Source organism: Oryzias melastigma, linkage group LG4 (assembly GCF_002922805.2).
Source record: "Oryzias melastigma strain HK-1 linkage group LG4, ASM292280v2, whole genome shotgun sequence".
Classification (NCBI taxonomy): Eukaryota; Metazoa; Chordata; class Actinopteri; order Beloniformes; family Adrianichthyidae; genus Oryzias; species Oryzias melastigma.
Window position 1 is genome coordinate 13,843,714 of NC_050515.1, and position 14,024 is coordinate 13,857,737.

General features: G+C 38.9%; 2 protein-coding genes and 1 long non-coding RNA gene across 4 annotated transcripts; 2 read left to right on the forward strand and 1 right to left on the reverse strand.

Annotated features, from left to right (window-relative positions):
* Nucleotides 1–16: 16 nt before the first annotated feature.
* On the forward strand, nt 17–1,528 carry nphs2 (NPHS2 stomatin family member, podocin). The gene is made up of 6 exons (XM_024279023.2): nt 17–251; nt 341–444; nt 686–758; nt 883–965; nt 1,064–1,323; nt 1,423–1,528. Exons 1-6 carry the CDS (start codon nt 17–19, stop codon nt 1,526–1,528), a joined length of 861 nt encoding a protein of 286 aa, XP_024134791.2.
* Nucleotides 1,529–4,346: 2,818 nt separating this feature from the next.
* axdnd1 (axonemal dynein light chain domain containing 1) lies at nt 4,347–13,988 on the reverse strand. 2 transcript variants are annotated; one of them, XM_036211553.1, is made up of 26 exons: nt 13,814–13,988; nt 13,295–13,446; nt 12,952–13,055; nt 12,664–12,754; nt 11,959–12,044; nt 11,803–11,859; nt 11,538–11,646; nt 10,673–10,794; nt 10,451–10,591; nt 10,223–10,327; nt 10,014–10,134; nt 9,829–9,930; nt 9,580–9,746; nt 9,378–9,447; nt 8,043–8,106; nt 7,875–7,964; nt 7,481–7,694; nt 7,002–7,095; nt 6,717–6,907; nt 6,555–6,630; nt 5,963–6,082; nt 5,760–5,831; nt 5,151–5,252; nt 4,978–5,069; nt 4,685–4,824; nt 4,347–4,607 (listed from the first exon to the last, which is right to left on the reverse strand). In XM_036211553.1, the coding sequence occupies exons 1-26, from the start codon at nt 13,887–13,889 to the stop codon at nt 4,495–4,497; spliced, it is 2,871 nt and encodes a 956-aa protein (XP_036067446.1). In that variant the 5' UTR covers nt 13,890–13,988; the 3' UTR covers nt 4,347–4,494. The 2 variants fall into 2 exon arrangements, with proteins under 2 accessions (XP_036067446.1, XP_024134766.1); XM_024278998.2 differs by having other exon boundaries at nt 7,875–8,106.
* On the forward strand, nt 9,938–10,611 carry LOC118598669. Its single transcript, XR_004947759.1, has 3 exons — nt 9,938–10,118; nt 10,217–10,297; nt 10,459–10,611. It is a non-coding gene; the product is annotated as an uncharacterized LOC118598669 (long non-coding RNA).
* Nucleotides 13,989–14,024: the final 36 nt, after the last annotated feature.

Genomic DNA, 14,024 nt, shown 5'->3' on the forward strand with positions numbered 1-14,024 from the left:
TCACCATCCAAGAGTGATGCCCAGAAAAGAAAGGGAAAGGGGAGCCCATCAAAGGGAGCCTAAAGGGCGAAAGCAGAGAAAAGCCCCGTCTGAGGGCAAAGAGAGGCTGCCTGAGGATAAACCAGAGGCGAACCAACTGAAGACAGAGCAGGAGAAAGAGGTCAAGCTGAAATCCACTGTGGTGGACATTGATAGTGTCCGAGAAAAGGAGGAGAGCCTGGCGCTGCTGGAAGCAGCAGAGCAGGAAGATGGTGAGTATAAGCTTTTTAAGGAATTGTAAAAAGAGAAAAGCAATAATTGTTGTGAGAATGAATGCTGTAAATGTTGTAGTTTTCTGCAGGTCTGAAGAACAAAAACCTTGGAGTATTCGAGTGGCTGCTGATGGTCTTTGCTTTGGCTTTGGTTCTCCTCTTCTTCCCTTTTTCCATCTGGTTCTGTGTCAAAGTAAGACCGTGAAACACTGCACAGACAAACAAAATATTCAGAATATTTCAAACAACATATGAGAGAAACGTTTGTTATAATAAGAGTTTTGATATCTTGAGCTCAGTGTGTGGTCCATGTCATGGATGTGATGTAAACACCAAAACCTGACATTTTAAGAGTGTGTTAGACAGCTTCTTTTAAATCTAACAGAAGATTTTAGCTATTTCTCTCTCTTAGATGGTCTTCTGTCGATCTGCAGGTTGTGAGGGAGCACGAGAGAGCTGTGATCTTCAGACTCGGTCACCGACTGCAAGGGAAACCCAAAGGGCCAGGTCAGCAAAAAATGAAAATTGAGTTTCCAGTACTTTTTAAGAGTGATCTAAGAACATTTTCGTAGTAAATGAATGTATCTGTTAGGAAAAAGTAATGCTGAAGTATTTTTCTTTTTCTTTCCAGGGCTGCTTTTTTACCTCCCATTTCTTGATGTGTGTCACAAAGTTGACATCCGACTCCGAATGTTGAAGGTTCCTCTTCATACGGTGCAGTACAAACAAGAGTCATAGTACAACTATAGTCTCTGAAATATATTGATATCAGTAGTAAAGCCGAGTAAACTTGCATTTTGTCATTAATTAAGGTGGTGACAAAGGACTTGGCCCGTCCAGAGCTGAGTGTGGTCTGCTACTACCAAATCGAGAATGTGGCTCTCTGCAGCGCGGCTCTGTCCAGTCTGACCTCTGTGCTGCAGAGCGTAGTGCAGGCAGCAGTCAGAGACGTTCTGGCCCAACACTCTTTCAGCCACATCCTGCTGCACCGGCGGAGGATCGGGGAGAAGATAAAAGCAGGAGTCGACTCTGTTGCCTGTCGTTGGGGCATCAGGATGGAGAGAGCTGACATGTGAGACTAAAGCTACTAAAGGAATTACTTGTGATAGATATGACTAGAGCTGGTTCTCTTTTTGTTGACCTGATCGGGTGATCTCTGCTTTTGTAACAGAGATGAACTTTTTCTTCCTGTGGAGTTACAGCAAACTCTCGCTACAGAGGCAGAAGCAAAAAGACAGCAGCAAATCAGAGTGAGTTCCTGTAATGGGTTCCAATAACACACAACTGCTTTTTTTGAAGAGTGGGATGCAAACAGTTCTGCCAAATTCTAGCCTTTTTTATTTGTTCTAATAAAATAGAAAGAACAGAGTGAAACTGTTAAAGTTGTCCCTGAATTTTTATTCCAAGTGAAAGTAGTTTCAGTTCCTGAGCAATTTTATGCATTAAATTTGCAATCGTATAAAATATATGCTTGTATTTGTCAAAATGGGTCTTAGCTGTGAGCCAAACAGCGTATCTGCTGCTCAGTTTCTGTCTCTTTACCATGTCAGCACGTTTTGTGCTTATTGTTGTGCTCTTCGAAATAGACTTTTCTGAACGAGCTAACCGGTGTGCAATTTCATTTAAAAGGACAAACTACAGACAGACTCTTACACTCCATTACCTTAAATGGAAATCATTCATCCATTCATCCAAGTTTTCCTGTTTCAGAAGTTGAATTTTGCAGTTTTTGCACTGCAAAAATACAATACTGAGAAAGTAAAAAGCTTTGATTTGGAAAAAAATGACCTGCAAGAAAAATATTCTTATCAAGGAAGTTTTTCAATGAAAAAAAAAAAAAAAAATCTCATTTTGAGAAAATAGGGCTGCACGGTGGCACAGTGGTTAGCGCTCTTGCCTCACAGCGAGAAGGCTCCGGTTAGAATCCCGGCTGGGACCTTTCTCTGTGGAGTTTGCATGTTCTCCCTGTGCATGCGTGGGTTTTCACCGGGGACTCCTGCTTCCTCCCGCTGTCCAAAAACATGCTTCATAGGTTGATTGGTGACTCTAAATTGCCCCCAGGTGTGAATGTGAGAGTGAATGGGTGTGTGATTGAGGCCCTGCGACAGACTGGCGACCTGTCCAGGGTGTACCCTGCCTTCGCCCTTCAGTAGCCGGGATAGGCTCCGGCACCCCCGCGACCCCGAAAGGGAAGAAGTGGCCAAGAAGATGGATGGATGGATTTTGAGAAAATATGTCTTAGTGATTACATTATTTCCCAAATGAAGAAATTATTGGTAAGACCATTTTTCTTACTCCATTGACAGATGCTTATTTAAAGAAAATCTGTCGATGTGGTGAGGATTTCTGACCTATTTCTAGAAGGCATGTTTTTGTAGTGTGTTATGCTAGAGCAGAGGTCTACAACCTTCCACTCTGAAAGAGCCATTAGACTTGATTTCTCACTGAACACAACCCAGTAGGAGCCACAGTCTTCCTTCACTCTTTAAAAAAAAGACACTGGTTTGTATTTATGCTACCAGTTTGTATAATTAAAGCGCAAAAATTAAAAGAAAATATATATTTTTTTTACTTTGACAGAAGTTCCTTTCAAAATAAAAGACTCCCTGTCACAGATGATCATCTAATTGCAGCAAAAGTAGTAGTAGCAAGTATAATGTCAGCAGTGCTTTAATAAAAATACTTAACTTCACTGTTGTTGGTGCATCTCTGCCAGAAATGTAGATCCAACAAACCGAGCTAATTAAGTGACCCCTGTCATATTTTTCAAACACACTTAAAGTTACCTAATTTTTTTAAAAATAGAAAATTCGCTTAATAATCCAGAGTGTCCTAATGCTAGTTAAGCTTATTGGCATTCATTGATTTTTTTGTAGTACAGGACAGGGCGCACATAAATGTGAAAAAAATGTAGTTCGACTTGTGATACGTACTGTCCTTCAACCTTTTTTTAAATGAGTTAAAGTTTGAATAAATTTACATTTTTCCCCTTTACTACTTTCTAACTTCTTACTTTATAGTTATTTTTTAACTTTTAGAATTTTTTTCATTTTTTCTTACTAAAAGAGTGAATGGAGGGGTAAAAGAGCCACAGGTTGTAGACCCCCGTGCTAGTGTAATGTTGACAAAAGTTGGTTTTCTTAAAGGAAATGTTCTTCAGAAACCAAATCTCTCATCGTAAACCTGGTTATGAAAACCAGATTTCCAGTTTACATGATGTTTGAGAAATCAGAATACTCTACAAAGTGGGTTTCCTCTTCATTGTACACTAAGATATTGAGTCATTCCTTAATTAAACAGTAGTTTGCTCTGGTAGTAAGGTTATTTTTCTTTAGTTTCTCAACTTTAGATGCCAAATTTTCCCATTAATGTCATGAGTCATTTTATTTTGAAATTTCCTTTCATTTTGCATTTTTCCTCAGGGTTTGTGAAGGTCACATGTTTCTGAGCTTTCTTTATGCTCCACAGACCAAAGCAGCAGAGGGAGACGCAGCTGCCTGGGACGGTTTCAGAGCCTCCCTTCGTCTCCTCCACCCAGCATTTGTCCTTCCTCTCAATCCAGATATTTTCAACATCAACTCTGACCTTTCATCACTCCCACCTCCTCCTCCTCCTCCAACTGTGGAAGAAGACGGAGATACGACAGCAGAGGATGCAGCTACAGACTCACCAATGATGTGAAAGACTCTTGACGAACATGTTTGATTCTAGATAACCAATCTTCTGGTTAAAAAAAGCACCACAATAGTTAACAAATTATACATTTTTTTAAATATATTTTTTGATCAAGATTATAACAATTTGGAAGTTACAGCTTTTTTTTTAATAACAGTAATGTGTTTAGGAAATAATGAATTTTTCAGTTTAAATGGCGATTCATTGAATATTTTTAGTATTTTAATTGAACTGGACATTTTCCTATCATAAAAAGGAAGTAAAAAAGTACAAAATAGATTAATTTTATCCCTCATACATTCAAAATCATGTTTTATTTAATGCAATAGACCATTTGTACAATCACTTTACTCTGCTTGACTGCTTTTTCTATTAAGCTTCAATATTTTTCATATTCACAAAAAGAAAGTGTGTCAAAGATGATTTGCAAACACTTATAATTTATTAAAATTTATGTAATGATCTAAACATTCACACAATTTAATGAAAGATAGTGTAAGATAAGGTTTCCATTCTGGTGAAACGCAATAAAGGAAAAATAAATATATTTAAAGCAGAAAAAACAAGATCACTGTTTCTTTGTCCTTTTTTTGGAGCTCTCCTGTTTGGCTTTAGTGATTTTCTTTTGTGCAGTCGGTGTTAATGCAGTTGGTGATGGAGTAGGTGTCATCTTACTTTTCTCTGAAACACACATGAAAACAGCATGTCAGGGTTTTATTCGTTACTTTTGTGTAAATCACAGGGTATTTAGAATTTGCCTTCAGTAGGTTGAAGCTCCAGAGCGGGACGACCCTGCAGCCGTCTCTCCAGGTCTTGTATCTTCTCCAGCGCTGCCTGGAGAGCCTCTTCAGCACTCAGGGCTCGCTGCTCAGCGCTCCTCACTCGCATCTCAGAATCACTGACAAGACGGGAGAAATTCACTTTACATTCCAGAGAAATTGTTTAAAAATCCCAGAGAATTCCACTAATATGGTGTTTTAACAATTTGACTCAGAAAACAGTAGAAAACATGTGCAAAAATGGTGTACATTAAGGCTAAAATATACTGTACTGTAGTTCTCTCTGCAGTATTCCCAAAGAGGTCAGATCACTAAACGCTCTCTGGGCTTCTTTAGTTGTTGGAGACACAACCAGCTCATCAGTCTGATTGAGAGAGGCAGAAGAACTTTTCAGTTTACCACAAGGCTACAGACAGCAAAAAAGTTTACAGTTTAAAGGTCGGACCTCAGTCAGATGGACTCTGTTCCTTCCAAGCTTTATCTGAGAAATGTTTCTGTCATAGTTGATCCGATTTATCACTGGATTTTCACAAATCGTTAGCTCCATCTGCAGGACAACAGCAAGAACAGCAAAATTCAAGATTTCTGATTTGTTTTTTATTACCTTTATTTAACCAGGACATCCCACTGAGATTAGATCTCTTTGTCAAGTGAGTCCTGGGCCAAAAGGCACCAACACAAGAAAATTAAATATCGTTAAAACAATAAAGTAGAAATAATTAAAAGGTTAATCGAGAGTGGTACAGTTGGGTCAAGAGTGACGAACATGTTTCTTTTAAAAGCTCAAAAAGCTTAACTTTAAAGCAAATCAATGCTTTAAAATGAGCTAATCAAGAAATACAAAGTAACCACAAAGTTATTGTTAAAATAATGAAAAACATGCAATATACAAAATATTATTGATTATATAAAGAGACTTACAAAAGACCGGCAAACAGAATAAACTAAATTCTTGTTGACCAGAGGCCTCATCAGATTTGAAGATTCACTGAAAACCTTCATTTTAATTTTAATTTGTTAAAATTCGTTTTAATTCAAAATCCCTACAGCAAACCTTCTGAGGTGTAGCTTCAGTCTCATCTTTCATCTTCTTGTTGTTTTCTGTGGCAGATTCTCCTGAAATGTCCTTCACCATCAGAAAAACCACACACACATAGAACATGTTACTTTTATCTTTTAACTGGTGTCAGTATACGACGTTGTTGTTTTCGATCTGAAGAATATGCCTGATGGGGTCAGTTTGTGTGGAATCCTCACCTCAGTCTCCAGGCCGTCTGCGGGATCTTTGCCATCAGGGATCCCAGAATGCACATCCGGATCATCGTGGAGTCCTGTCAGGATTATTTTACACGTCTCCACCCAGTCCTCACACTCTCTCTGATCACAGGATTTCAGATAAAGTCCATTACAAATAAGCATTTTATATTAATATACATTTCATAAAGTCGGATAATGAATCTGCAATGAGTTTTCCCCTGTCTAATTAAAGATCAATCATTCTTTAAGCACATAAATGACATTCTTTGACTCCAGTTTTTAAGTTTGCTGTCCCACAAAGAACAGAATGTACCCACAGGGGCAATAAGCTCATTCAATGCAACATCCAGTTCAGCAAAAATCGATATGACAGCAACTCCTGCCAACAAACACGCCCGCTTACTGCTAACTCAAGCCTGGCAGGACATGCTCTGGATGAGAAACGGGTGCAGATTAGATCTATTTCATGCTTCCTACAAGAAGGATGGAAACAGGTTTCCATGCTAGCAGGTCTTGGTTTCTATCAAAACATCTACAGGGAGCAGCAGGCCTTCACTGTTTCTGAGTAAACATCCTGGATCAGGAGGTTTACCTGGAGCTTTTTGTGTTTGTCACTATCGGACCTAGCTTCCGAAGGATTGTTTTCCTCCAGAATCAAGCTACAAGATCTAAAAAAAAAAATAAATCCTCAGTAATTTCAGAAAATAGAAACTTTTAGACACTTTTAGTGCAAGATAGAGTGAACTTTTGGTACCTGGTAATGTAGGTGGAAAGAACGTCCAGTTTCCCCATCAGCACCTGAGCATCTGCATCTAGAGTTTGCAGTGAGATTCTCTTAATGTGGAGGTGTTCCTGTCCAAGATCGGGTTCTTCAATGCAGTCGGGCGTCAAGATGAGCAGCATATCATACATCCAGTTCATCTGAGCCATGTGAACCCACATGACCTGTTAGGAAAGGACACCAATAACCATGAAAACTCTGTACGCCAACCATGCCTGTGCCAGTAAAGCTAGTTCTTTCTAAACGCTTTGTGCTCACCTCCTCTTTGAGTTTATGGATCTCATCATCTACAAAGCTGGACAAGCAGGTGGTGAACACTTGAATATCAAGTAGGAGTTTTTCTGTCTCCTGGCTGTTTGACGAAAGAAAGTATAAAAACAAAAAAAGGACATGTGAAAAAATAAAAAATACTCGCAATCATGTGAAATAAAGTACATGAGAAGGTTGTTAGTTTTTCTGCACATTATAAAGTAAAGGAAAACTAATCAGAAATACGGACAACTACTACTTAAGCTACTCAAGAAACCTTTTCAGTTGGATAAAATAATGATTTTTTTAACCTAAAATATGTTAGATTCTATTGGAAATTATTTAACTTTTTTATGAAATAATGGCTATGTTTTCATTATATTTTCTATTATATTCCTAAACAATGCAGATGAACAACTTGTTTAAAAATCTATTTTAGAGATAAATTATGTAAATGACATTGCAGCATGAAAAAAAAATAAACTTACAATACATTAGGCTTTTTTTTGTCCTTGTTGTCTGTCTGCGACATGGAGAAATGCCACAGAGCTTCTTCAACCAAACCCTGACAGTCCAGCAAAGCTTCCTTGAGTTTCTGCCAGTCAAAGTTAAACGCCGTTTTTGACCATGCGATACTCGCAGAAGTTCTGAAAACCCAGGAATCAACCAAACCAAGAAGCGACAAAATCACTCTGAGGATTCCTGAAGTGAGAACGAACAGACAGAACATGCAGATCACTAAGATGATCTGCCACAATGAGGTTCAATCAAACAGCAAAAGAAGAGAAAATGATGTCTAGTAAGCTGTCACCACGTGGTGGAACAAAGCAAGGTCATCTGTGTGGATATTAGTGCTGGTGCCATGACACCTTGACCTCTCACCGCTGTCCCCGCTGATCTTTAACCCCAGCTGCTTGACGAGTTCAGGCAGGACTCGCTCCAGCTTCCTCACAGCCTCTTGACCTTCAGGAGCTTCATAGAGACGAGGATGCCTTTCAAACAACTGGACGCTCAAATTCAGCCATTTTTCCTGGACAACACTGAGATTTCCCAGTGTCTGTTGACACAAAGCTGGTTTCTCGCCTTGATAGTACTCAGACAAAAGAATAAGAATCTGTGGAATGAAGACATTACCGATTTAGAGTGAAGCAAACAAACAAAAAAAGTTTATTTTCTTCTTTGTTTCTCTTGCAAACAATACATTCCGCCTCGACTGGATCGTCGGCGAGACCAGGCGGCTGCAGGTGGAGGGAGGGATGGCGGCTGAGATAAAGGCGAACGCTGAGCTGCAGCGAGACTGAACGAGAACAGGAAGTTGGGGTTGTCCTTAACATTCGGTAGATTTTTAAAATGCCTCTCCCCTTTAGTATTTTAAATTAAACACATAACCACAGATGATTTTACTTTTGAGTTCCTTTTGTTGCATAAATGCAAATGTCTGTCTTCTATTTAGCAATAAAATCTAAACAATTATCAGTACAAAGCATAAAATAATTTATTGTTTCAAGTAAAATAATTTCTAATAATGAAATAATACGAGTGATGCTGATTTCAATTACTACAATCATTTGTATAAATATAAATCTTGTTTATTCTTTCATCAGAGATTCACTTCTTGCAGAGTTAAGAAAAATACACAGATTTCCTTCATTGAGCTCCTTCTGATCAGAGTATAACTTTCAGGACACCATCTCCCACAATGCATTGTTTTGAAGTAACAAGGTGGCTTACATTCAGCGCAGTGCCAGATTTCCTCCTGCTACCTAGGCGCCTTACACCCAGTCCTTTCTCTGGAAATTTTTATAATGATTAACATGTGACGTCTGAGCAAAAACTTCCCAGCATGCACTGCAATCCAGGCGATCTGCGCAGTGCTGTCTGCCTGGGTGATCTCAAACACGCCTAGTGTAAACAGAAGAATGACTGGAAGGAGGCAGACTTACTGTGCACCAACAGTCCCGCCCACAACTCAGAGGCAAAATTCTAATGATCCCCTGCTGCTCTGCAGAAACTATGTCATAGAAAACAAGAGTTTTTCTAAATTATTTTGGATAAAAACGCCACAATTATAATTTTGAAAGTAGGTCAAAAGGTGAATGGAGTGGGATTTTAAAACATTATTTAATTAGAACTCTTTGAGTCTAGTTTTCTCCATCTATGTAAAATATTCTCCCCTTTTATAAAAAAAAATGATATTTTACAACAAAAAAACAAAAATAGTAAGGCAGTGTATAAAAGATTTGTTTGATTGTGTCTGGGGAAAAAAGCAAATTAGATAAACAAAGTAGATAAAACACACAAGAGAAGTGACAGAGTGTAAAATTTGGTAAAAATGACAAAGAAACCTATTGGTATGAAAAAAATAAAACAAGGAGACTATCTTACTTGTGACCACTGCATCAAATCTGCGTGAATCTCTTCCACAGAGTTTTCTTCATGTTTGAGATCAGGACACCTAAATGCAGTTAAGAGGAATCAACATCAAATGTCAGTTAAAAGCTAAATTGTTAATTTTGCAATATTTCAACTAACATCCTTTCACCTAAATAAATCTACTAAAGTGTCCTTTTTTTTTAGATTCTCATACTTAATTTGAGCAGTGATAAGGGAGAGCCATTTAGTGATTCCATGTTGGATTACGCTGATCTGCACACAGTGAGAATGCTCCGTCTTCTTCAGCTGGGAAACCACGTCAGTCAGCTCCTCTTCCCAGTGGTCGGTGAGCTCCAGGATTTCTTTAAGGTCTTCTGCATCCTGCAGACCAGAACCACAGTCTTGCTGAGGCGCCTCAAAAACACGGTCCACATCTTTAGAGAACAGGAGCCGGCACTTTTACCTTTGAGGAGAGATGAAGCAGGCAGCTTTCTGCTGTCTGGAGCCAGCCTCGCTCACTGACGTGCAACTGACCAACCAGATGCAGCTTCTTAACGCTGATCAACTGACGGAACACAAACCGATTTGTTGCATCACACAGTTGGAGCTGAAATCAGCACATAGAAACAAAGTGCAGATTTATCCCACCTTTAGGGCAAGGCTGAAGGTGAGTTTGCTCCAGTTGTTTCTCTCCTCCGTCATTTGCAGCAGCTGAGCCTCAAGGCGAGTCCGGAGCAGCTCATAAAGCTCATGGTAACGCTGAAGCACACTGAGAAAATAAGAACATTGGACTCAAAACTAGAAATGAAACCCGTTCATGTAAAAACAATCTGTGAACTTTTGCTCTGCAGACTGACTCTGAGTCTGTGTGTGTCTGTATGAGGGCTTCAGCCAGCCGATGATGAGCGAGCCCCGCCTTCTCACAAACCAAGGTGTCATGGTCTTTGATTTTTGATGCTTCTCTGTAAAAACACAAAAATTAGAGCACATGAATCGTTTCTATTTGTGTATGAATTAAAACAAATGTTATTTAGATTTATTTCATCAATCTGTGTTAGATTAGAATTTGACCCTGACCTACATACATGCTCAGCTGCTGCAGGGAGGACTTGATGCGGTGGATTTCCTCAGTGAGCCGGCGGTCCAAACTCTTCTGTGCGACTGTCTCGGTGTGTAAAGCCTTTAGGCGCCGTGGAATTCGATCCAGCAACACCTGGTAGCGTTGTCTGCAGAAACATTTGAAGGAAAAAATGGGATCCATTTTTTTGCACATTTGAAATAAAAAATGAGCTGCACAGGCCGCTAACCTGAGTTTGGCGAGCACTTGTCCTCTCTCTGCGCAGCCTACGGTCACCTGCCTGATCAGTTCATGGAAAACGGTGTTGTAGATGTTCTGCTCAACCTTTACCAGCTCAAGCAGACCTTCCATCTATGGAGCAAACCATAACACAGCTGTGAAACTACACTGAAGGTTATTTTCTGATCAAGCAACCTGATTGGAAGAGAGATGTCAGGTGTCTTGCTTTTAGGTACAAAAACATTTAATAAATAGGTAGCTATAATTGAGGTTCACTGGTGAAAGACGTAAACAACAATAAAACCATTAAAAACTGTTTAAACAGCTCAAAAACACAAGACTGTTTTGGTCAAATTAAAGGGTTACCAAACAGAGAAGTTGGAGGCTGACTAATCCATGTAAATCTGTATATCATTCGTTTTTCAACTTAAAATCATAAATGAAAAATGAAAAAAACGATTTATTTTTTCATTTTTTATTTTAAGTTGAAAAACAAACAAAAAAATGATACACAGATCATGAAGTAGAACTTAAATGGTTTGACCAATCACAACATTCAAATGTAACACTTCAATTCAACCTGTAGGGGGCAGCAAACAAGTGGTTTTGACTATATTTTCAAGAAATAAACAAGTTTATTTTAATTTGTCAAAAAAATTTGGCAATTACCAACAGACAGCACTTTAAAGCCTCATTTATAAAGGTCAACAGCCAAAAAAAAGTCGATTTGTGTTTGTTTACCTTTTAAAACTAAGTGAATTGCATTATTGTCATTTTGAATTCTGTTTTTTTACTTAGGAGCAACACAAGTTAAGTTTTCACTTTCCATAAATGCAGCCGTGCACTCCTGTCAGCCGAAGAGACGCAGGACCTACTTGGGAGAGCTCGGATAACTCTTCGTTCTGTCGATCCACGCCCGCTTTCTCCAGCATGTCATCCATGGCTCTCATCAACTCGACAGCTTCTTGTCTGCCGCTAGGCTTCCTGAACGCAGAATATGCACATACATTTCTATTAGAAATCCCCCACCGACACTCAGGCTTCTTCCTTCCTTCAGATTGAAACTATCGCTTCCAACTTTTATGCTGATCAAAGTTATCAAGCATCTGTGATGATGACTACTTTAAGATTTGGACTCACAGTGACGGAAAGACCCGGAGCTTCCGCTCCTCATCCATCAGCTGCACTGTGAACGGACTGGGAAACACAAACTTGTCATATTTTTATTTTATTTTAGCAGATATAATGTTTAGCTGCATCATGAATACTGGTGGATAAAAAATGAAGCAGACTCACTCCTCATAGAACTTCAGGCACTGAATCCCTCTGTTTTTGACAAAATGAAATTCTTCTGGGATTAAATTATCAGAGATGTTCAAGTTCTGAAAGAATAAAATAAAAGGAAGTGAGGGGTGATCACTTCATGGTTATTGTTATGAGAAAAACAGAAGATGCAGAATTTGAAATAACTTGATATATTCTATTATAAGAGTGTAAAAGACTGTAAAGTGAAAGAATTACATTGGTAAATAAAATCAGATAAATGGTTTGTTACTCTTGACAAAATTAAGTTATAATGTGTTTTAGAAACAGATATGTAACCTAAGATGACAGGAAATATAATTTTATACATTTTTAGCACTGTTATTGTGGCTTTGGTACTTTATTTCATTTTGATCATTTCCAAAATGATTTGAGTTTTTACATTATAATGCAACAAAATAATGCAATCACCTAATCCTGTTCAAAATGTTTGATTAAAACCAGGTTAGAGAAAGCTAATGTTATTTTATGTCCTAAAACGATTTGATTTTTTAAGTCAAAGATTGTACGGTTTTTTCTCGTGCTATTAAGTTCAGCAAATCAGTGTAAAAGTTAAACCAAAAAACATATATAGATAGTAAATTAAGTGAAGCCAACACTGAACTCCTTTTTTTGACCCACAGAAGAAAATGTACCAACATGTTAAAATTCAGGGCTTTTCAGTCAGAAACAGCTCACCTCTGTTTCACAAATCTCACTTTTGCCCCTCAGTGGTGGCAGTGGTGTCGTCTTCCTCTGGGTCATAGCATCACACAGAAATGAGATGTCCCTAACGTGGAAAAAAAAACGATATTAATTCACCTGCACCCTGTGTGTTAATTGCACAAAAAATAAATGCTTATATTTTCCTCATTTTAATCCACTTGGTAAACTATCACAGACACATAGTGATTAGAGCAACACTAAGCTAATGTTTCATTCAAAGCTGTATAATTGTCCAGCATTAGTTGATAAAGTCTAGCTGACCTGCCAGCTCCTGTCAGAGAAGTTGGCTGCTCCAGGAAGAATTTGTACTTCTTGCGTCCGAGCGGATGATGCCACACAGCATCCGGCCGTCTGACTGCACAGCTCTGTACACAGAAGCAGCTCCACCGTCACGACTCACAGTTTGAGAAGCTTTGCTGCAATATTTTATACCTAAAAAACAAGCTGTCATTCATCCTGTACAATCATTTATACAAATGAATGATGTAAACAGGAGTCTGTAGATACATGATGCTTGACTCGCATTATAGGGGGCATGTCACTTCAGAACTCCCATGTGTTGGTTGTAACATGATATACTGTCACCTGGACCGGGGTCCATTACCTCGCAGCGCTGACGGTGTACAGTGTGCCCTTCTTTGTTCCCGTTGCAGACGGTGGAGGTGAGGCTGACTAGGAGTTCATCTGGGATGATGGAGTGTTCCACGGGCGGAGGCTTTTTGTCCCTGCACTCTGGTATTTCAATGGTCATATTTGCTAGAAAAGACACAATCATTTGATCTTTAAGAACATGACTTTTTAGTCTTTTTTGTGTGCATAATCCACACATAGATTGATGCATAAACTAGAAAAGAAAGAGAAAATTACACTTAATGACACTAAAGGACATATTTGTTTTTAGGCAAAGCTGGCAGTATACAGTACTGGAATGTATTAATCAAGAATTAGTAGAAAAAAATGAGTATTCTAACTAGAACATGGATGGATCAGGATATTAGAGTGAATTAATCACTTATATCAATTGAAAGCAAGTAAAACAAAATTGTTTTTGTTGTTATTATTTTTGCAGACTATAGGATCCAGGTTAAAGGAGCCTCATCCTCAGAGACGGGCGTGAACTCACCGTTCTCCGTGCTGTCCGGGGCTCGTTTTGGTCTCGATGACCGAAGATTGGAGCTGGATCTGGAAAACCTGGACATGCTGGACCTGCGGTACCGATGTGGAAGTTAAAGTATGGCTACACCAAAGGAGAGGCAGCAACTCTCTGGTCTCGTTGCCATAGCAACGCGTGTGATTGACAGTTCAGTACATTATTTTTTCCTGAAGATTTTTGT